We start from the raw sequence: 22,684 nt of genomic DNA, 5'->3' as shown, positions 1-22,684 counted from the left end.
TAACCAGTCCCAAAACCGCATTACTTTAGAGAAACCTTCCAAATGCAGATTTCGATCAGGCTGAGCATAGATACTGGCTTGCTTTCGGAGAGGTGATGGCATTCAGATAACCAAACTTCCTTTTCTAAGCTCTTCTTATATGCATCATTCATTCATTTGTACGTTCAGCATTTACTACAAAAGAAATATAGGTTAAAGTATGAGCAACTGAAAAGGTTGTTCCAGGAACTGTGTGTTTTAAAAAGTCTAGAATAGGACATTTATGGAGTTTGCTAGCAGACGAAGCTGGGGATTGGGACAGGGGACAGATTTAATTAGCTTTACATCTTCTGCTATAGAATTTGCATTTTATCCTGAAAGTGGAGAGCCCTGCAGAAATTTTATACATTATAATGACATAATCAAATTCATGGTTTAGGAAGAGTACTCTGGTCACCAGGAAAAGAGAAAGACATGCAAATAGAGACTAATTAGGACTTTCTAATTGTAATCCAGAAGAGAAAGACATAAACTAAGATATTGTAAAGGGCTTTGTGATGAATTGGATATAGAATAATCAGGAGAGGGAGTGGACAAGGGGACTTCATACTTATGGTCCACACCTTTGCCACCAAACGTGGTCTGCATCACCTGCATCAGCATCACTGGCAGCTTGTAGGAAATGCACAGTCTCAGTCCCCACTCCAGACTGAAATAGAATCTGCATTTTCCAAAAGATACTCAAGTGTCTTGTGTGAACATTAAAGCTAGAAAGCATTTGTCTAGGTCAAGGGTCAGTAAACTTCCTGTGAAGGCTTAGATAGTAAATATTCTAGGCTTTGTGTATATATATATAGTCTCTGTTGTTCCACTCTACTGGGCTATTTATTATAGTGCTAGAGGCCCAGGGATCCAGTCTAAGCTGGCAGTCAGACATCTCTCTTGCAGTCCAGGGCTCTTGCAGTCCGGGATCCCTCGCTCCTTACTGCTGGCCTGCAACGGAGTCAGGAGAGGCTCCCGCCACCGCTGCTGCGCTCGCCAGCAGTGAGCCCAGCTTCTGGCTGAGCAGAGTTCCAGCTGTGGGAGCACACTGACCACCAGGGGGCAGTTCCTGCGTTGAGCGTCTGGCCCCTGGTGGTCAGTGCGCATCATAGCGGCCAGTCATTCTGCCGTTTGGTCGATTTGCATATTAGGATTTTATTATATAGGATAAAAGCAGCCATAGACAATACACAAATGAATGAATGTGTCCAAAACAATTTTATTTATGGACACCAACATTTAAATTTTATAAAATGTTCAAGTCACAAAATCTTTTGGTTTTGACTTTTTACAACCTTTACAAAATGTAAAACCATCCTAAGCTCCTGATTTATACCAAAACTGATGGCTGGCCAGACTTTGCTCCTGAGTGACTTTTGCCAATACTTTGTGAGTAGATGAATGATGGGCCATTTGCAAAGGTAGAGAATACAGGGAGAGGAACAATGCATTGGTGGCATATGTTGAGGCCCATAAGACAGCTGTTACATCACCTTTCAAATAAATGTAGATATTGGAGACTAAACCAGCTTAATTAGGAAGCTTTTATAATTCATTCTGAGAAATCATATCTGTTCTCTGTGTCATTCCTCTGCTAACTTCCGGTGTATCTGTTGAGTGTCTTGCCATTGAGGATAGAGAAAAGCAGTCCAGCACATTTCACACACTAGACACTCAAGTAGTATTTGATTGATGCCATTGAAACAGAATATTTAATCTCATTAATTATAATTTTCACACAAAATTGTAGTAAATGTCTGTTTTTTTTTTCATTCTCACTGAAGAATTACTTCTATATAATACCAGACAGTAGCCATATTTCAGGTGAAAGCAGAATAAATATGACTGAATTTATCAGATTTTCTATGTAGCTTTTAGTTACGATGTGTTAATGCCTGGTCTTTTAAATTTTTTTTCCCTCTTCAACCTCACAGCTTTCTCTATCTCCGGTGAAAATAGCCAAGTGGTAATGATTGCCATTTCAGCGGCGGTAGCAATTATTCTCCTCACAGTTGTCACCTACGTTTTGATTGGAAGGTGAGTTCACAGTCTGTTTTATAACTTACTTTTATTATTGCTTTGCTTGCTCCCCCAATTGTTGCTAAAATCTGAAGTGTGCTCAGTAATGTATATTAACAAATCAGAATGTCTCCATTTGCATTCTAGATCTTTCTTTCTCTTTTCCCGCTCCCTTTCTTCTGTTTCTTCATCTCTAGTTTTGGTTTTCTTTTTTGCATTAACTTCCGGCCTCACTCTCCAATACACACCCCGTCTCTTCTCTCTTTTGACCACATTCCTAGTTTTTACTTTTCCCCCTCACTCTTAAAATACACCCCAGATTTCCCTGACACTTTCTCACCCAGAACAGCACTAATCACTAACAATGGAGACTTTACCCTTCATTCATTCTAAAAGCAGTTGTTAAAAAAAAAAAAAAAAAAAAAGCTATAAACACCTTCTGAGGCCATTATAAAAATCCACCTGAAGGGGTCTGCACTGTGGGAAGCAGCTCTACATATCTCCTCATTAGGCAGCCTCCCAGGGTCCCCAGGGAAAGGGGCTTTCTATGGAGGGTTTAGGAAATACAAAGTCATTAAACTTTCACTAAAGCATTTAATTGTTTAAGAAAAACGCTTTATGTTTTCTGCTTTGTACGTTCCGAGCATAGATAATTGTTTAAGTATATTTTCTTTCTGTGTTCTCTTCCCTCAATTCCCTCTAGGTTCTGTGGCTATAACAAGTCAAAACATGGTACAGATGAAAAAAGACTTCATTTTGGGAATGGACATTGTAAGTTTCTAATCTGCTGTGGTGTTTTGGTTTTACCATTTCGGTTTCAGCAGTGGTTCATTTATAATTGGGTAACTTTCCCCTGACAAAGATAATTCAAAAGTAGTATTTTTTTGGGGGGGGGAAATGAGCAAATTAAAATTATTTTAAACAGACAAGGAAATGCATGACTCTGCATCAAGTAATTCTTGCATGGCCACATTTAAGCAGACTTAAGCTAAAGCAAAGGGTAACCGGTGGTTTATATTCAAATAGTGCACATGACGGGAGTCAGAACTGTAGCCAGCTTTGCGTAGCTGAAAGGCAAAGCGTATCTTCAAATTTCTTATTACTAGTCCTTTGCTAAAATCTAAATAGGATCCCTTTTTCCGTCCTAACTGCCAGGTAAATAGAAACAACCTCTGTTTATGTAAAATGCCTCACTCCATTTTGTCAGCCAACCAGGAGAATAAACTGTTTATTTTGGAGTTACATGATATCCAATCAGTAGGAAAGCCAGCACTTTTCCCCCATATTTTAATACCAAGCAATTTAGTATTCGAAAAAAATATTTTCTAAGAGAAATACTCTTTTAGGAAACAAAGTGTTTATGTCTAATAAAAAGACTCATTTTTATTTTCTTCCGGTGAAAGGAATCATCCCAAATTCTTTGCTTTTCCAGAATATGGCTCCGTTTAATGTGGGAATTACTCACCAGTGGCCTTACTTCTCATGGAAATTAGTATGGAGACGATACTCATATATAATGAGGGTAGTCTTGTAAACATTCCTTTCTTTGGCATTCACTATTGCCTTGCCAAATTATTTTTAAGTCAGTGTGATACTTCATTATCAGTCATTGGCTCTGCATCTAAAAATTATAGCTTTAGTTGTAACTCAAGTAAAAACTTGATTACCTGTTGCTAACGTGCAAGAGGGGCATACAGTAGCTTGAAGAGAAAAAAATTCCAAATGTAAATTGATGTGATGTTGACACAGTACCAGAGTTTACAGAGAGCATTGTTTGTTTTGTCCTTGTTGCTGTCATTATAGAATAATTCACAAAAAGAACCCACAAACTACTTCCTTTCTAATATCAACATTTCATCATTTCAGATTAGTTAGGTTACAAACTCAAAAGTCCTCAAAGTGTATATGAACAAATTACAGGATACTTGTTTAGCTTTTTCTTCCTGGTCTCTCAAACCACTGAAAATTGCCATGCTTAAATTACTCAGAACAGTTACATTCCTTTGGATTGAGTTGCTTTTAATTTGAGTTGGACAATCAATGTAAATATTGTTTTTAGAGCAAAACCATACTGATTTTGTTCTTTATATGGGGAATTACAAATCTCATGAATTTAGAGCATTGATAAATTCCTGTGAGCCAATTGTAAGTAGGCTCTTTTATCACTCTGATCTGTTTTAGCTGCTGGTTTTTATGGTAAAGTTTGTTGAAACTTTAATTTTCTTCAAATGCACAATATCCTTATGATAGACAAACAAAAAAGAAATGCATTTTATCCTAGCTGCACAAAGTAACTTATATGCATGCCATAAACTTTCTGTGTCTTAATACTACAGCTGGTTTATTTCAGACCATTTATTTGGTATTACCTTAAAAAGCTCGAGCTATGAACTATTCCCCTCAGCCTTGTTACAAATCCCATAATATAGCTTCAAAAGGAAAGAAATGTGTTTCACCTCCTAAGATCCTGTCCCATTGCCCTCTCTGGCTGAGTCTTTCTACTTTTTTGCTATCCTTAGGGCAACTCATGCTGGTAAAATGGAAATGTAAATTATTGTGTTTGCACAGAATGAGCTGTAAAGTAGTGCAGCTTAACACGTGTGCATGTGTTTATTATCTGGTTTTCTTGACACAGCCCAGTTACTCTGTATGTTGCCCTTAATTATTGGTGTGGGGGGATTATGTGCCTTGTATCCTGACTCACCTGATTCCTGGAATCTCTGGGGTCAGCAGTTAAAAATCAGCAGCCAACACTACCACAGTGAGCAAGTCATTTTACTTGAGGGTGTGTGTGTGTGTGTGTGTGTGTGTGTGTGTGTGTGTGTGTGTGTGTTTGTGTGTGTGTGTTTGTGTGTGTGTGTTTGTGCACACACGTGCGTACGCACGTGCATATATGTATTGTTTCCCCAAATGTCATGTGGATGGAAAGCCATATACTTCAATGTAATTAATCAGAATGAATCAGTTGGTTTTATGTGGGAATGATTATTTAATGTTCAGATTATTTGGTATTGAGGGATCACTCTAAAGCACAATTTCAAGGCTTTTTAAATCCAGTGTCATTATAATATTTGAGACATTGTTTCTGATCATCCATTTCATAATTTTCTTTGTAAATTCTGATGTCAGTAAATCTCTCACAAATTTATTTCCTTAAGTTAAAACAGGTAAGATATTTGTAGTCGTTTACCAGAATACATTTTTTAACCATATTTTTAATTTTTTTTTCTTGGAAAATAAGCTAGGTTTTCTTCTGATGTTAACATTTTGTTATCTTGTTATTACTATTACTAGAGTAAAAGCAAAACTGGTTGATCATAAATCATAGCCTCTATTTGATGTGAGTCTTTATTAAAATGTAACCAAATTGACTTAAACAAATTCTGACAAGGCTTTATTTCCTAACATCTCTTAGAGTGTCTATGGTTACTTTTATTGTTTTCCTTACTCCAAAGCTTTTCTTTGCATGATAGTTTGAAAGTATTATAGGTTTCCTTAATATGTTTGCTTATTTTAAGGGTAAAGTGTTTTAGTACAGATAATGCTAGGAGTAGTTTTAGTGTAGTAATAAATTATAGTGAACCACCATAAGAAAGAGTGACTCCTGCTGTCTGTTTTTATAGGAAGCAATAATGTTTATAATAATGGCAAAGCATGAGAACTGATCTATGAGCTCAAGAGAAATGGGCATTTCTTAGCCCAAATCCTGTATCCAAGAAACCTCAATGATAGTAATAATTGTGAAAATACGAATGATGACTTTTAGGGGCACTAACTACATCACAGGCACTGGAGATAGGCACTTGAGTAACAAGCTTTCACGAGCTTTCTTCTCCTAGGTCCTCCACTTGCTCCCTCGCTCTCCCATTTCTATTTTGCTATCTCACAATCATCTGAAGAAGTAGTGAGGAAAATAGACTTTTACCTCCCATCTCTTCTGGTCACCATTTTTTGAAATAAATTTGATGTCTATAATTATTTACTTAAAACCTCTATGGAAGCTTTGCAGAAGCAAGAAGTATGTGGTGTAACCATGGAATTCCCGAAGTTGTACTGTAGGTCCACATACTGATCATTTTGTAGCCAAACTGTGGTCCTGGACTCACTGGTCTCATGTCCAGTGTGCTGAAGTTTCTCAGAACATTTGCTGTTATCAGTTTCCACACCTCTTCTGTACAAAATACACACTGACGCAAAGAAATGTTTGAAAGATAAAGTCTTATTTTCTTTGTTATTTTAGGATAAAATAATCATTTAATACTCTAGTGTGATCAATGAGAAAATATATCATCATTAAGCAACCATGTTCCTTGCTAAAAGAATGTCATATACATATACTAGTTTATATATTCTTTTCACTGATGTTATTAAAATTAAAAGGAAAATCAATAATGTCAATTCATATACTATAGGAGTTAAATTACAATTTCTTTTAATGTTAGAGCATGTTTATGTACTTTAATAGCTCTTAGGTTTACTTTTTTAAAACTTAGTTTTCTTTCATAGAAAGTATATTGAACATTCTAAATTGTTTTTAATATGAGCTATTTTTCCAAATGATAGGAATATAATTAAAATATTAAATAAACCCAAAATGACTTTTTTATATCTTGTGTCTTTGCTATTTCAATTGCAGAATATCATGGAAAATGTCACATTTAGAATAATAAAATAAATTATAAAGGAAGTTTATATTCAGTAAGCTATAATATGATTTATATTTGAAATTTAGCTCCTTAGCACCATTATTAAACCTATATATAAATACTTACCTTGCCTTTAACTATGTTGAAAAGCTACACAGTAAGATTTCACTTAGTTGATGCTATATTACTATATACATGTAATACCCACATTATGTATACATAAATTCACAGCTTAAAGTAGACCTAGAGTTGTCGTGGAGGATTTTGATTGTGAACATATTTTAATAAAAGCAGAATAATATCTGAGAGAAAATATACCGTTTTATATACTTTAATTAATTTATCTGTATTACAGCACTTTTCCAACCTTATGAAAATATTTATACACTTTTATTTATTGTCAGATGTGGCATTGTAATAAATACTTGGTTACTGTTTGTAGAATCATAAAGGTGTATAGAGTGATAGTGTTCACTCACTAATGCTACTATGAAATTACTGGATCTACACAATTTTGAACCATCTTCTCCTTAAGATCCCCCTCCTTCAATGTCCTTTTTTCTTGTAGTGTTTTTACAGAGAAAGCTAATTGTGGTTCCTCTTTACATTTTATTATGGGGAATATTTTGTATTAAGTTGTCAGTACTTAGTCCAACCTCTTTGCTGATTTTTGTGATATCTCAGAATAAACTAGAGGTTTGGTGCACTTTATCATAATGGGGATTGTTTTTAACCAATAATGTTATAAAATTTGTTCAACAAGGTTTTATAAACCTAGCTACAATAATATTTCTTCATCCTTCCCTTAAACAGTAAAACTTCCAGGTCTCAGAACTTACGTTGATCCACATACATACGAAGACCCTACTCAAGCAGTTCATGAGTTTGCTAAGGAATTGGATGCCACCAACATATCCATTGACAAAGTTGTTGGAGCAGGTAACTACCACAAGAAATCTCACTGCCAACCTACAATGTCAGTTACATGTTTACAACTATGAATAAGCATTCTTCCTGATGCCCTGGCGGGTGGCTCCGTTGGTGAGAGCATTGATTGTAGCGTACACCACAAAGGTTGTGGGTTCAGCTCACTGTCAAGGCTCATACCGAGGTTGTGGTTAGAACCCAGGTAGCTGATGTACCAGAGGCAGCCGGTCGCTCTTCTCTCCCTTCCTCACTCTCTAGAATCAGTAAACATCCTCAGATAAAGATAAAAAAAAAAGAAAAAAAGAACTCTCCTTGAAATTGCTCAGGTTCTCAGGCCTAATCATAGGGTGTGGCAAAAGAGTTTTACAATTGTGAGTGTGTGAAACACATAGTTCATTATTGTATTAATATTTATTAATTATTGCATTATTTTTTTATACAAACAACTGTAAACCCACTTTTGCTCCACCTGTATATTGCTATGAAAAGGGACATTTTCTGACTTAATGATCAAAGGCAAGCAACAAATAAATGGAGTATTTAATGGAATGTAATGATTTCAAAGGTGCCAGACCTACAGACTCACAGACCACAGGCCAGCTTTTTATTTATTGAATTTCAGAGGTGGCAGCAGCAACAGCTCAGTCTTCCCAGGGCTACGCTGATCATGTGTCACAAAGACCATTAAGCTAACTAGGGATAATAGGATAAAAGTGTGTTTTACTTTAAGCCCACTAAGTGGAATTTGGGATTTGTAGAAAAAAGGTAATTTTAGAATCCTCTTCAGAATTTAAAAAATAGCACAAAATAATATCATAAACGAAACATTCTAAAACACAAATTTCATGACACTTAGTTTGAGTAGTTTAAATAATGTGAAGTGCTCCATTTTAATGGTTGCCTGTAACTTTATAAACTATTAATTTATTTGTGTCAAAGCTTGTTTTCATATAGAAATCTCTTTTTTTAATCAGTAATTTTGCTATACCATAAATTCATAAATACCATTTGAGTGATTATTAACTGCTGTTGCATATTTTAATAAAATTATAGAAAGTTATAAAATAACTATTTTACACACTGAGACATAACATATGAACATCCACAGTACATGCAGTGTGCATTTGAACAAAACTACTACTCCAGAGTAAAAATACACAATGATGTGCATTAATGGTTTTACACCATCATCTCATTCTTCAATATTGGTCTAAAAAAACCTCACAAACTAGTTATTTTGATGTGGGAAATAGACTGAAAAATTAGCTTATTAAATTATCTGTAATACATCAGAACACATTTTCTGTAGTTGTATATTTATGACTGATGCTTCTTTATACAAATGGGCATCTAATGTCCTCTGCTGTGTTTGTGTTTTTTTTTATATACACCAAAGCAGTATTTAGAATGCAAGCAGTATTTCCTATTATCCAGGACAATCAGAGTAATTCATATTATCTAAACAAAATGATAATTTACTAACTTTTCTCTTCTAGAAGGAAATTTGAGGTGGTGAACACACAATGCAATATACAGATGATATAGTATAGAATTGTAAAAAAATTTTCTTCTAATGTTCTCAATGTTGTATCATCTTAAATGTCACACGTGTAGGCAATATTAAAATATTCATCTAGTGCCTGGCCAGCGTTGCTCAGTTGGTTGAGCATCTTCCCATGCACCAGGAGGTTGAAGGTTTGATCCCTCATCAGGGCACATGCCCAAGTTGTGGGCTTGATCCTGGGTGGAGGACGTGCAGGAGATAGCTGATTGATGTTTCTCTCTCATAGATGTCTATCGCTCCCTCTCCCTTCCTCTCTATGAAATCAATATAACGTATTAAAATATTCAGTTAGTGATTCATAAAAGCAAACTAGAGTGACTTCTTTTTTCATAGTCTAAGACTTAAGAATAAACAGTCGCCATACATCTAATCCAGTCACAAGAGTTCTGCATTGCTTATTCTTTCATGTGTGCAGGTCTGCTCTGTGTACTGCTCCCTGGTGCACAGGCTTCTGATCACTGTTGGATGTTGCCCCAGGAGAGTGCAGTCTTCTCCATCATGGAAGCTGCAGTAGCATATGCAACACACGTACTCTGAGTGCTCAACTGGCCAGGAGGAAAAACCCACTATTCTCAGCCAAGGTCCAGAGGGCCAGACAGACACATTAGGGCATTGAAATCTGAGACCCTCCTCATAAGTTAAAGCGTACATATGCAGATGCTATTCAAAAAGCCAGAGATCTATTTCACAGCGGTGTGAAACAAAGCACACTCATTAAAAGTGGTATCTGATAAATGAGATAAAGGGAAAGCCTACTATACTAACTCAATAATTCCTGATTAAAGATTAGGACAGATCCTCTTTTTTTCTTTTTCTCTTCAAACGTATTTGTAAAAAAATTAGACATATGCCCCATTTTCAGGGTTCTGCAGCCAATGTTGTCATTTGCCACATTAATGGCAATAAAGCAATGCCTATTTTGTTTGCAAATAGGTATATCTTCAAGGTCAGTTATGCTTGTCCTGGAAGACTTCAGTGTAAAAGGCTTGGCATTACCAATTATAAATTGTGAAATCAAGATTTTGAAATATTTTGTTGTAAAATTTTAAATATCTACAAAAATAGATGAAAATGTGCAAGAGTATAATGAACTATCAGGTACCCATTTCCACAACAACTACAGTCACAATCTACTCGTGGCCAGCTTTCTTTCATCTATACACTCACCTAGTTTTACATCCTTTTAACTTTTACAAATAAGGTTGTACATTAAAGATGAATATTTCTGCTAAATTGATTAGCAACTATCTCGTATTCTTAAAAGGGTTGAGTATCTTGGTCAATGAGAGAAATTTCACAGCCAATGACATATACAGAAAGACTCTATAATTGTGGGCTAATTCTCTAATTTTCAGTCAGACATTTTATATACAAAGAAATGGGTATAACGGAAATTCCTAATTTTATTCCCCAATCTATCATTTCAAAGATTAAATATTGAAATTTTTCTAAAGGTAGAATATATTTATTTAACTCATAGTCTATGCTAAGCATTCACATGTATTTAATTTTATTAGCCTTGTAGATAAGTATTGGTATCTTAATTTCACCAGACGAGGAAACAAAAGCTGAACATTTGAATGGTCCATGGTCACATAGCTATTAATTAGGAAAACAACATTGAAAACTTGTACTTTTCAACTTCAAAGTCCATGCTGCACATTGATGATCACAATACACTTTTTCTAGATATTTGTGACAATTAATTTGATTATTCATGTATAGTACTTAGCTGACATACCAACTTGTTTCTTATGTATTTTTATTATGATTTTTTATTAAAACACTAGAAGGAGAATGGGCTCTGAAGCTAGTGCAGAGAGTCATTCTACTTAAAGTACATGTTTCCTCTATTTTATATGAAATTAGTGTAAGAAAATTTACTTTGAGCAATTTTGCATTGTGCATCTTAAATCAGAAAACAGTATTTTAATTCTCATAAATCACACTTTATTTCAAAAGACAAATAATGCTGCATTTATTGAATTAAAAAACCAAGCAGTATCTTTCTAAGTGACCCTCCTGTAACTGTGCTTTTACATAAAAATAACAGAACCTAAATTTCCTTTCTTATAGGTGCAAAGTTAATTGAATACGGCCACATAAAACTGGGCTAAATAGAAAGATCAGACATTGCATTTGCCCAGTCTTTGTTAAAATTTTAAGAGTTCTTTTAAATTATTTTAAAGAGAATTAAGTAAATATTTCTAATATCTACCTGATGAAATAATCACATTTCTAAATTTTGTAATTTTTATAAATTAGCATTACTGAAACACCATTTTCTGAATTTTGAAGGTAGATGTATATATACAGATATCCCAATGAGAACATAGAAAGAAACTCTAAGTGGTCTACTTGAAATTCAAACTCTTTCCTTTGGTCTCCCTAGTGAGGGGTACTTTTACAAACTGCTGTCCTTCACAAATACTCGTCCAATATGACATTAATTTTGCTATCACACTCATCATCACAACCATCTCTTCTTACATTTAAACAGTATTTGGTGTTAAAAGCACTTTTATATTTGTTCTTCAATTTGATCTAACACTTGAGAGGTAAATTGATAATTTATTCTTCTTAAGGTAGGTTTGAACTCAGGAAAATAGTGACTAACACTTAGCATTTACTATGTGTCTGGTACTCTCTTAAGTGCTTCACATACATTAATCCCTTTAACTGCACAAAAATCTTATTAGAGACACAATTGGTGTTCTTATAGATAAGGAGAAAAAGGCACAGAGAGGTTAAGACACTCACTTAAAATCATACAGCTAATAAGTGACAATGGCAGAATTACACGGTAGACAATGTAGTTCCAGAATCCATGCTCCGTCCCACAGCTCTGTACGGTCTGGCCTGTAATCTGACAAGTGACATGTCACTTAGAATAAGTGGTGATGACATCCAAATTTAAAACACAATGTATTACACCATGTTGGCTCATGATAATGGCAGAACTTTCAGAAAATGAAAATTCATTATAAATGCTTCTTATAAGGTTTGCTCAAAATTAATGCTTACACAAAGGAAACTGTAGCTCTGGCAATGTTCTTATGGTTCTGTACAAGGAAATAAATTCTTACTCTTGCTTACAAACTCTAAATTCTTGATTAATTTGCATCATAATTTCTCCTCCTAATACTCATATGCCTATAACACATTTTCCCTTGGATTTAAAAGGATCAATGAACGGTCTCAAGTTCTGCCCCTAATTCTCCCTGTAATCCTATGGAACACTCTAGCTACAGTTATTGCTATCTTCTCTGCACTTCCTCAAGGGGGGAAATTAGATCTGCCTTCTTTACCATTACATCTTTGTTGTTCACCGTGTCTGTCATAATGGTGCCAATTGATGAGTATTTATTAAATAATGTCTGACTAACTGCTTCGTGGGCCTTAAGTAACTTTGACAAGTTGCAGCATGTCATGGTTTTAAAAATAGGGGCAAGACTGGATTCCTAAGAAAGCATCAAGCCTGGTCAGTTTAGAGCTTCCTGGACAGAAGCAAGTCATTTCTAGTGATGGAGTTACGAAGTCGATAGGGCCACTTGCTGTTTCTGGCGGGGGGAAAGCTACTTACCTGGACAACAAATAGAGAAGAAACAGCTCACTTCTTGACACCTTCTTTCTGGTTGACCATTGGGGCATGGAGCTTGTACAAAAACTCACAGTGAGGAGGTTGGACCAAAAATATGACCACATTCCACACACATTCTGAAAATTGAGCATGTACTGAATCTTTGTCAAAAAGAAATCCCTCTTATTTGATATTGTAAAAAGATTTTAAATGTCTAATAATTTATACAATATTAAGATTTCTTCTGTGAATATGAAACATTATATATGTGGCACTACTTTGTGGCTACTACTATGGCAACAGTGGGGACAAAGAAAAGAATGTAAAAGGTCTCTGCTCTCCAGAAGCTAAAAATCTACTGAAAGAGCAAATCTCAAAAACAATGGATATGAAGATAGTGCTCAAACTAGTTCTAGGTAATTTTTTACTAATTACATTAGACTATTTAAAATCAGCAACACTTTATATTCAACAAATTATGGATTATTCATTTAAGAAAGTTTTTATTGAATCTAAAAAATATCTCTACAGTGATTCCATAGATAAAAATGTGGTATTTTTTTTTGTTGTTTTCTCAATTTTTAAAAATTTATTTTAGAGAGAGAGGCAGGAATAGAGAGACAGAGAGAGAGAAGGATTGATGTCAGAAGAAATATTGGTTGCCTCCTGCACACCCCTTACTGGAGATCGAACCTATAGCCTGGGCATGTGCCCTGACCAAAATTTGAACTGGTGACTTTTTGGTGTACTGGACAACACCCAACCAACTGAGCCACACCAAACAGGGCAAAATAAAATGTGGTATCTTTTATTTGATGCTGTTATATTATGGTTCTCCTTCCAGAAGCCCAGAGAACTTTATAACAGTTTGTCAATAATGCAATATGCTGATACTCTAATAACATAAATTGATAGCAGATGGTTTCATTTCCAGAGAGTCCAAGTATATAGTTAAATTGGCCCTCTTAGTAAAATCAGAAGAGTTAGAGACATCTGAAATTTCAATCAATCCTCAACCCATGCTTGTGCTGGTCTGTTGATTACTCTGAGGAATGGTAGCTATGAGAACAAGGAGTAAAGTCTAATAGATATAGATTTCAACTGTCCCATATTCTTTCATATTACATTATTCACAGTGTGCTTCTTAAAATATGTGAGGCTTGTCACAAGGTCCATTTACTACTAGAGTGTGGATGTCCTGGGGCTTCTTAGGGAGGCTCAGATTACCAGCTTCCAAAATAATTTGAAGGCCTACAGCGTACATCTTACAGACCCAAGGTGTAAATATTTGAATACAATTATTAAAGGGAAAGAATTGTTCTCTACTGATTGTTTATTACATGACTAGAGGCCCAGTGCACCAATTCATGCACAGTTGGGGTCCGGCCAGCCCAGCCCAATTGGCATATCAGGGCCAATCCTGTCAGAAGGAGGAGATGATGGGAGGTTGGCTGGCTGGCCTGCCTTGATTGGGGGTGGATCAGGGCCGAGGAGGCTGAGGGGAGGGGTCATGGGCAATTGGCTGGTGGGCCCTGCCCCAAAATGGGGTAAGGGAAGCTGATTGGGGGTCAGCGGCCAGGGGGAGGGGCCATGGGTGGTTGGCCAGCAGGCCCTGACCCTGATCAGAGTGGGGTTGCAGATTGGGGGCGGAGCTGGCTGGGGGGAGGGGCCACAAGGCAATTGGGGTGGTGGGGGCCCATATGGGGCAGGGCCGGCTGGGGGGAGGGGCTGCAGAAGGTTGGCTGCTGACCACACACCCCCATCGGGCCAGTTTGCTGGCTGCAGTGGGTGTCATAGCGACCGGTTGCTTCGGTTGTTACAGCGTTCCATTGCTGGATTTATATATATATATATATTTTTTGTTGTTGTTGTTGTTGTTGTTGTTGTTGTTGTGGTTCATTCTTCTGCATTCTAACAGGTGAATTTGGAGAGGTGTGCAGCGGTCGCTTAAAACTCCCATCAAAAAAAGAGATATCAGTGGCCATCAAGACCTTGAAAGTGGGCTACACTGAAAAGCAAAGGAGAGACTTCCTGGGAGAAGCAAGCATTATGGGACAATTTGACCATCCCAATATCATTAGGCTGGAGGGAGTTGTTACTAAAAGTAAGTAAAGTCTAAAGTCATAAGATCAACTTTTGTGTATGTTGAGCAGAGGTCATTTAAACCTGAACTCAGTCATTTAAGAAATTTGATCTTTTTTTTGCATAAGTATCTAAATGTCCTAACAAAAAGACCAGTTTAAGATTATCATGTCTTTATTTGACAAGAGAGCAAATACTAGTTATTTAACTGATCAGAGTGGGGTTAGCTAGTATTATATTGACAGTGATCTTAAAAAGCTTTAAAAAATTTAGAATCTAAAAACTGGACATTAATACATGCTGATTAAAAGACAGGGAAGAAGTGAATTTTGGAGAAATTTCTGTTATGTAGAGTAGCAAGGAAAAACAATGTTTCAAGTTTGATAGAAATTGTCAGGAACTCCCAGCTAGCTGTCTTTTATTTTATTACTCACCACCTTCATTTAAGCTTCAAAGTCCTTACCCACCCCAACCCCTGGCTTTAGGGAAATTATGGGAGTTTCCGGAACACTTCTGAGCTATGAAGGTTGGGATCACTTTAGACCCAATGCCTTTTCTCTGTTCTCTGTGGATTTCAAATAATTCTAATGTACAGTCCCATGTGGCTTCTTGACTTGTCTGGGGAAGCTCTAGCTCACAGCCTGTGATAGAGATCTGAACTTATTTCCTTGATGGTTTCTCCAGCCAGACTCTAAATGAATCCCATGAGACAACTATGTGATTTTTGGCTCCAATCCCAATGAAAAGCTCTTGAGAATGCTCTGGGATTTTTTCTTTTTCCTTAAGATTTTAGAGCACAAAATGAAGAATAAGTTAAATTGGCAGCAAACTCTTTAGAAAGAAAGACAACATGGCAGGGAATTTGGCATCCATTAGAGGATAATTGATTGGCACCACATTTACATATTCTGTGGTTAACAATAGACATTACATATTATATTTTTCACAATGATATTTTTCTTTAACACTATGCAGATCACTTTCTTAATGGCACTAATACCTATTCTCATTTTAGTGTGTCTAAAACAGCAGTTCCTTCCTCAGAAAAGCATGGAATAATCAAAATATACTTTGATATCCTTTATAGTTTTCTTATATAATAAATGGGATTAAGATTTTATCAATGTAGGAACTTAACCATAACATGTAAGCCCACACACATTAAGTCACATAAGAATCATTTTTTCTCTGTACTACTAAAAATTAGGCCATACTACTAGTAACACTAAAATATTTTCTGACAAAAAGACTTTAAAAATTTTTAAATTAATAATCAAAACACTTTTCGTAGTAGTACAGATTAGGAAAATGTATGAATCCTTTGTTCCTTCAGGGTAAGACCAACCTACTTAATATCCACGGAATAGGATGATATCTCAGTGGTGTTTTAATAATCAGTCATTTATTTTTCTCCATAGCTTCCTTACAAAGTGGTTGTGCTTCATATCTTTAACCCCGCTGGGAGAGGAAACGCATTTAAACTTATGTAACCATTCTTCTTTTAACTCTCTATTTTTACAAGTTTTTCTTTCTGAGTTGGCTATTATATGTTCAACATTGTAGTGTGGAGATTATTTTTTTCTTACTACTATACTGTGAATTAGGTATATTACAATTTTACATTTGAACAAATGGTAACTAAAGTACAAGTAATTGTCAAATTGGAAAGTTCTAGATGTGGCATTGGTAACTAGGTCTGTTGGTTTTACCTCTATCACCAATTCTAGGCAACAATATGTTTCTACTTTTTATCATTGTATTTGACTTATTTTATTTATATATATATATATATATATATATATATATATATATATATATAGAATTATAAGTCATATATATATATATATATATATATATATATATATATATATATATTGAATTATTTATCTTCCCTAAAACTTGAACATAACAGGGCATCCCTCAAACTTCAAAAACTTTCAGTGGCCAATTAATAACCATTAATGCTTAAAACAAATGTAAACTCTCATTGGAGGTAAGATCCATTTTATCTGATAATCAGCGACTTAAACAGAACCTGAAACATAATAGGTACTTAATTGACTAATGTTAGGAAATAAAAGATTGCTTGCTTGCTTGATTGATTGGATGAGTGAGTTTTTAAAAAACACTCTAGTTTTCTGCCAATAGGTCTTCAGTGTTGGTTCATTTAACTGAATTCGTGTTTCAGAGTAGAATTGTGAAGCTGCTTGTAGCACGCCCGTAGTAATGGAGGAAGTGATTCCATTTTAACACGGGCACCTAATTTCTCCAACACCTACAACTATGTAAACACTAGATGCAAGTAACTATGAAAGTAAAAATTAGGTTTAAATTTAAGCTTATTGATAGGCTCTCGTATATTAACAAGCAAGAGTTGATTTTTTGCTTCCAGTGTTAAAAATTTTTATAACAAGTTGTTATATTTTGCTAGCTGCTTTCTATAAATTTGTTTACTGAATGGTAAGTAACATTAAGTTATAATAATTGTGGTAGGTTTTCTTTAGATATAAAAATGAAATAATCAAATATGAATTATGATCACCTGGCAAAGAAATCCATAAAACAATCCCTAAGACCAAAATTCAGGGGGAAAAGATTAAGAAAAAAAATGACCTTAAAATATTGTCAATAGTTTGCATTTAATACCTTATTCAAACCTGATTCTGTGACATTCTAATATGGATTGTAACTACCTTATTCTTAGGGTAAAAGTTCTAAATTTGATATATTTCCCTGGTCAAATAGACATGTAAGAAGCTGCCAAATCTGACTGTATAAATCCCAGTCATCTCATATAGTGCAAGCATAACAGAGTAGCAGACTGAGAATTAGATTTTGAGCTCCTTTACTGGCATATGTAAAAGCTCTAAGTCTGGCACCTGTAACTAAGAGAAAATAGAAATGCCTTAGAAAAAAGGTAATGCATTGCTTTTAACATATGAGTAAGACAATTTTGTCACCAGAAGAAGTTATTCAATACACTTCTATTATTTTCTTTGTTTCCTGAGACTATATAAAGGATGAAATAATCTGCCTTCAAAGTCCAAACACACACACACACACACACACACACACACACACACACACACACAGCTAGAGTTATGCAGAGCTTAAAATTTAATGAACAAAACAGCATTTAAAGAAGAGATATAATTGGTATCTGGATTAAAAATCAGGTCAAAGTTCAAGGTCTTACTCAACTCTACTGGTTATGAGACATCTGCATATCAGACCACTCACAGAGACTCACTTTCTTCAATTGTAACATGGAAGTAGCATTTCTAGTTTACTATTTCCAGATACTTTAAAGATCAAATAAGATTATGTAGAAATGCATTGTTAAGTGGAATAGAGCTATAAAAATCTAAATTACCACTTCTGGGGAGCTTGAGGTTTTCCTAGTTAATCTTGGGAGTACAGAAGTAAATGCTTGAAAACAATTCATTTTATTTTTACTCAAAAATACCTTTTTATTATTGCTATTAATGGTGCTTTGAAGCACCATGTCTATTATAATGTATAATTTTCAGCTCATTTGGAGAAAGCCCTTTATCCGATCATTATATTTTCATTTATTTAAATTGAGCCATAAACAATTTTAATGGTACATTTTGAGCCTGATAGTCTTAAACAAGAGAAGGTGAGAGAGTCTCTGATCTCAAAGTAGCAGAAAGGTGGGGGCACAGTCTCTGCTCAGAGCTTGGCACTAACATGTGTTATCAATTTTAGTTGAAGTTCAAAAAGATGGAACTTGCTTTAAGCAAATGTTTGAGATTTCTGCCATCACACCATTAGTCAAATGATGTTCAGACTCCAAGAAGACCTCCACTGGCCACTTTTCACTTAGTAAAACAGAAGGAATTATGTAGATAAGATTGATGTGGGGTTTTTTATTGTTGTTATTCGGGGAGGAATTATTTACTGAAAATTTTAAAAAGTAATAATAATGCACTTAACTATAAACTTGCATTACTAAAGAATGCCATAACCATAACATTAAGATGATATTTTTTAATAAGTCAAACATTTCTGAATTGGTGTGAGAATCCACTTTACAAAAAAAAAATACTTAGTTATTTGTTTCCACCTTTCTATCTGCTCCACATATGATAAGAAAACATTAGGGAATAAGATGTTATTTTTAGAGACAATGCCAAATTCTTGCTATTTTCTCTTTGCTTCTCTTAAAAGGCTTTTTTTCTGCACTTGTCTCAAGGGTACTACACCCCATGTCATAATCTTAATAGAGAATATATAGTTATACTTATTTTATTAATAATGTTTGTTAGGATAATCAATTTTGGAAACTCTGTGTTCAGGACCGTAATTTGGTAAAACCGTTGAAGCCAACTCATTCTAAGCACCCACATAGCAAAACTAAGAAAATCTCTACTCAATATGTGAAAAAAAAGTAAGGCAGGAAGTGCTATTTTTATGTATTTTCTTATTTCTTCAACATGAAATTATGTGTTGTGTACTCCATCAATAATTTTAGATAGGATGAGTTTTTGATAGTTTTGGAAGAACAAATTCAACTTATAAAATTTGTCATGGGCCCAGATACTGTCTTTAAAAAGTTTAAAAATACAATATCTATCCTAAAGTAAGGAGAAATATAATTACATAATTGTGTAATAGCTGTCTGAGTAGTACTGATCTTATACAAACTCTTGCAGAAGGGGAGAAAAAGAAACATGCCTAACTCATGAGGCAAGTAATATCTTGACACCAACCTACACAAGAATATTATCAAAAAACAAAATTACACATCAATGTAACATATGAATACATTTTCAATAGCACTGGAATAATTTTAAAGCCATGCATAGCAATGTATTAAAAATGATACTTTATCATACCCAAGTTAGTTTATTCCAAGCATGCAAAGTTGGTTCAATATTTAACATCCAAGAAAGTCACAACATTAATAGATAGAAAATAAAAAGGCAATCTCAATAAATGCAAAAACAAACATTTTAACCTAAAATATTTTCTTAGCACGTCATACATAGAAAATATGTATGTCTGATAAATGTATATAAACACCCAACACACATATAAACTTCATATACAATGGTGAAATATTCAAAGCATTTCTTTTAAAGTAGAAATAAGAAGCCTGCTATCATCACTTCAATTCATCATTATACCTAAGTTATTAATTTTACTATTTGAGAAGAAACAAAAGGTAGAAGCTTGAAAATGAAATAAAAAAACTAAGCTGTTCTTGCAATATCAAACTCAGCACTTTCATATTACTACATTCACTAATTGTCATTATACTTATCAAGCACATCAGCTGTGAATAGAGTAACAGAGAGCAGGAATATTGTTCCTGTCTTTAAAGATATTAAATTTTGTTTTAAATTAGCATCAATACATTTAAAACTTTTAAGGTCAGCTGAGTGTAAAACATTTGGTATGTTAGCATTGATAGAGTATGATTGGTTAAAGAAAATTTGGAGAAACCGTTTTTTAGCTTAATTTTGAAGGCAGAGGTTATCTTTAACCAGCCTTAAATGACAAACATGATATGATCAATTGTAATTAGCACTCTGCCAGGTACTAAATATTGAACTGAAGTCAAAATGGAGTTGGCCCCTGCTCTCATTAACTCATAAACCAGTGGATATAACAGAGGTTATTCTTAACATGAATAATGTCTTGATTAAAATGGAATTTTGAAAAGATTGTCCGTATTTTACATGATTTAATGGGAAACTCACAGGAAACAAATACTCTAATTCAGTGCATTACAATATTTCCATCAATCAGTTAGGTATAGTATGTGAAAATCTATACCAAAACCTTTTGTTTCTAGTCAAAGGTGACTTAAGACTTTCTTCCTGGAAATAGTGACGCATATTTTGTCAATTTTCTTCAGTTTTCTTTATCTTGCTTCTTATTTTTGCTTCCACCCTGATTATGATTACATTATACTAATACTAAATGTGGGATAATAAGGCAAAATATGTAATCTCATAATAGATTGTGTTTAAGACTTTTGAAAAAAGAATTGGATATGTAAGACACACTTACTGTTAATAGGAGTTAATAGCATTTCTTTTGGAAATGAATTAAATTTCGAAATTTGTGATAGTGGAGTCATTGGTAATTTTTATGTTTGCATAAAATATATTAAAGTAACATTTATTTGATAATTACAATAAACATTTCTATGTATTGCTATATCTCACATATATCTGATTCTTCTTTTTATAAAAAGGTGATTAGGAAGGTTGAGGTGAAATAAATAGTGCTGAACCTGGAGTTCCCCGACATTCTGAAACACGTTTCTTCTGTCCTCAAACAGTGACTCAATGATTAGTAATATCTCTGAGCCACTAGGGAGAATTGGGGAAATGAACTGATTCTAACATGCTGATGTGCTTCCCTTAAGCTTTTAATTATGAAAAAATCATGATTTCATGTATACTCATAAATAAGTTTAAGAACAAAAGCAAAATTCTCCTGAAAATTTTGTTTTGCTCATTTTTGATAAAATTTTATTTTAGCCAGACACCTAGCAATAATTTGAGTTCACTGTGCATACTTAGACTTGTTCTAGTATCTCTGAAGGCAGTAAATGATAAATGTTCTTGATAATGTCACTTCTAAATCAAAATATACATGAAAGAGTAAGCAAACTTGAATAGAAATACATTGCATTGTGTGCAGATGAGCTGGTAATTTATGATTTCCAACCATATTTCATATTATTAGAACTAGTTCTCATCATTATTGCATCTCTTTTTCTTTAACCCCATTCATCCTAATCAAAATCACAAGGGAACCTAGGTAAAGATACCACTTTCCAATATAGATTATTTGTATTTGTTTACTCTTTATCTGTACATTTCGGCTTGCTGAATCTTTGAATTTAATGTAAAGCACATTTTTAGACTTGCTCATTTTAACTGATGTGTTTATAAATACCTAAATTATAGAGCTAAAATTCAGCCTGATCCAATTTCTGAATGGTCATGCGGCTTTGGCTTAATTGACTGGTTTGAATTTTCAGCTACTTTCATTTTCATTTCCCTTGCCAAACATTCTACTAGACATGTCAACAAAAAACAAAATGGTCATAAGGCCGGGATCCAGAAGGAAGAGAGGCAAAGGTCTGGGTAGTGCTGTATGCAACCACAATAACTGGCCACTGTAACTGAGAGTTGGCTGTAAGAGGCAGAATATCTATGACTACATTCTAGGTATGCATTGAATTTTGCTAGATAGTATTCTTTCTAGAATTCTGTTAAGAAAGGAACACAAAAATGTATACTAATTTATGGAGAATATACATATGCAGAAATTCATCCATTCATCCATCCATTCAGGTCAGTTCTCTGGGATCAGTCTTCAGGCATTTCATTTACCAGTTCAGGAGAGATAGAAGTTTACAAGGAAATGTTGAATCTTCCCTTTTTTCTTTAATATGTTAAAATCAAAGCTCAATTATAATTTTGAAGAAGCAAGTTCTGGAGACGTAAAGTTTTGGCTAAATTGACTTTTCAGACATCACCAGACTACACATATAATGTGTTACTCAAAATATATAACTAAATTACTCTGTTAGTAGAAAATAGATTGATGTATCAATTGGTTGTTACATATATAAAATTATTTGAGAAATTTCATAAAATTTAAATAATTTCGATTACCTCAATAAACAAAATATACAGCTTGGGATACATTCAAGTACCAAATGTAGGAATTATAATCTTCACAGTACTAATCCATAATTCACAAGCAGCATGAATTAAGGGTTTTCACCTATGAAAGGAAAAAAAAAATCAAAGAAAGCTATTTTCCATTATGAGAATGGCAAAGTAAGCTTTAAGATAT

At 34.4% G+C, this 22,684-nt stretch overlaps 1 protein-coding gene across 1 annotated transcript in view; it reads left to right on the top strand.

Annotated features, from left to right (window-relative positions):
• Window positions 1-22,684, top strand: part of EPHA3 (EPH receptor A3) — a 360,174-nt gene that overhangs the window by 293,339 nt on the left and 44,151 nt on the right. Inside the window, exons 8-11 of the mRNA XM_079766339.1 lie at window positions 1,956-2,058; window positions 2,744-2,811; window positions 7,500-7,625; window positions 14,676-14,861. Coding sequence (XP_079622465.1) covers window positions 1,956-2,058; window positions 2,744-2,811; window positions 7,500-7,625; window positions 14,676-14,861 — 483 coding nt within the window. The remainder of the gene's footprint in view (window positions 1-1,955; window positions 2,059-2,743; window positions 2,812-7,499; window positions 7,626-14,675; window positions 14,862-22,684) is intronic.

The sequence above is a fragment of the Cnephaeus nilssonii genome (genome assembly GCF_951640355.1).
Source record: "Cnephaeus nilssonii genome assembly, chromosome: 3".
Classification (NCBI taxonomy): domain Eukaryota; kingdom Metazoa; phylum Chordata; class Mammalia; order Chiroptera; family Vespertilionidae; genus Cnephaeus; species Cnephaeus nilssonii.
The sequence above is the reverse complement of the archived record's forward strand: the minus strand, read 5'-3'. Positions and strand labels throughout refer to the sequence as shown.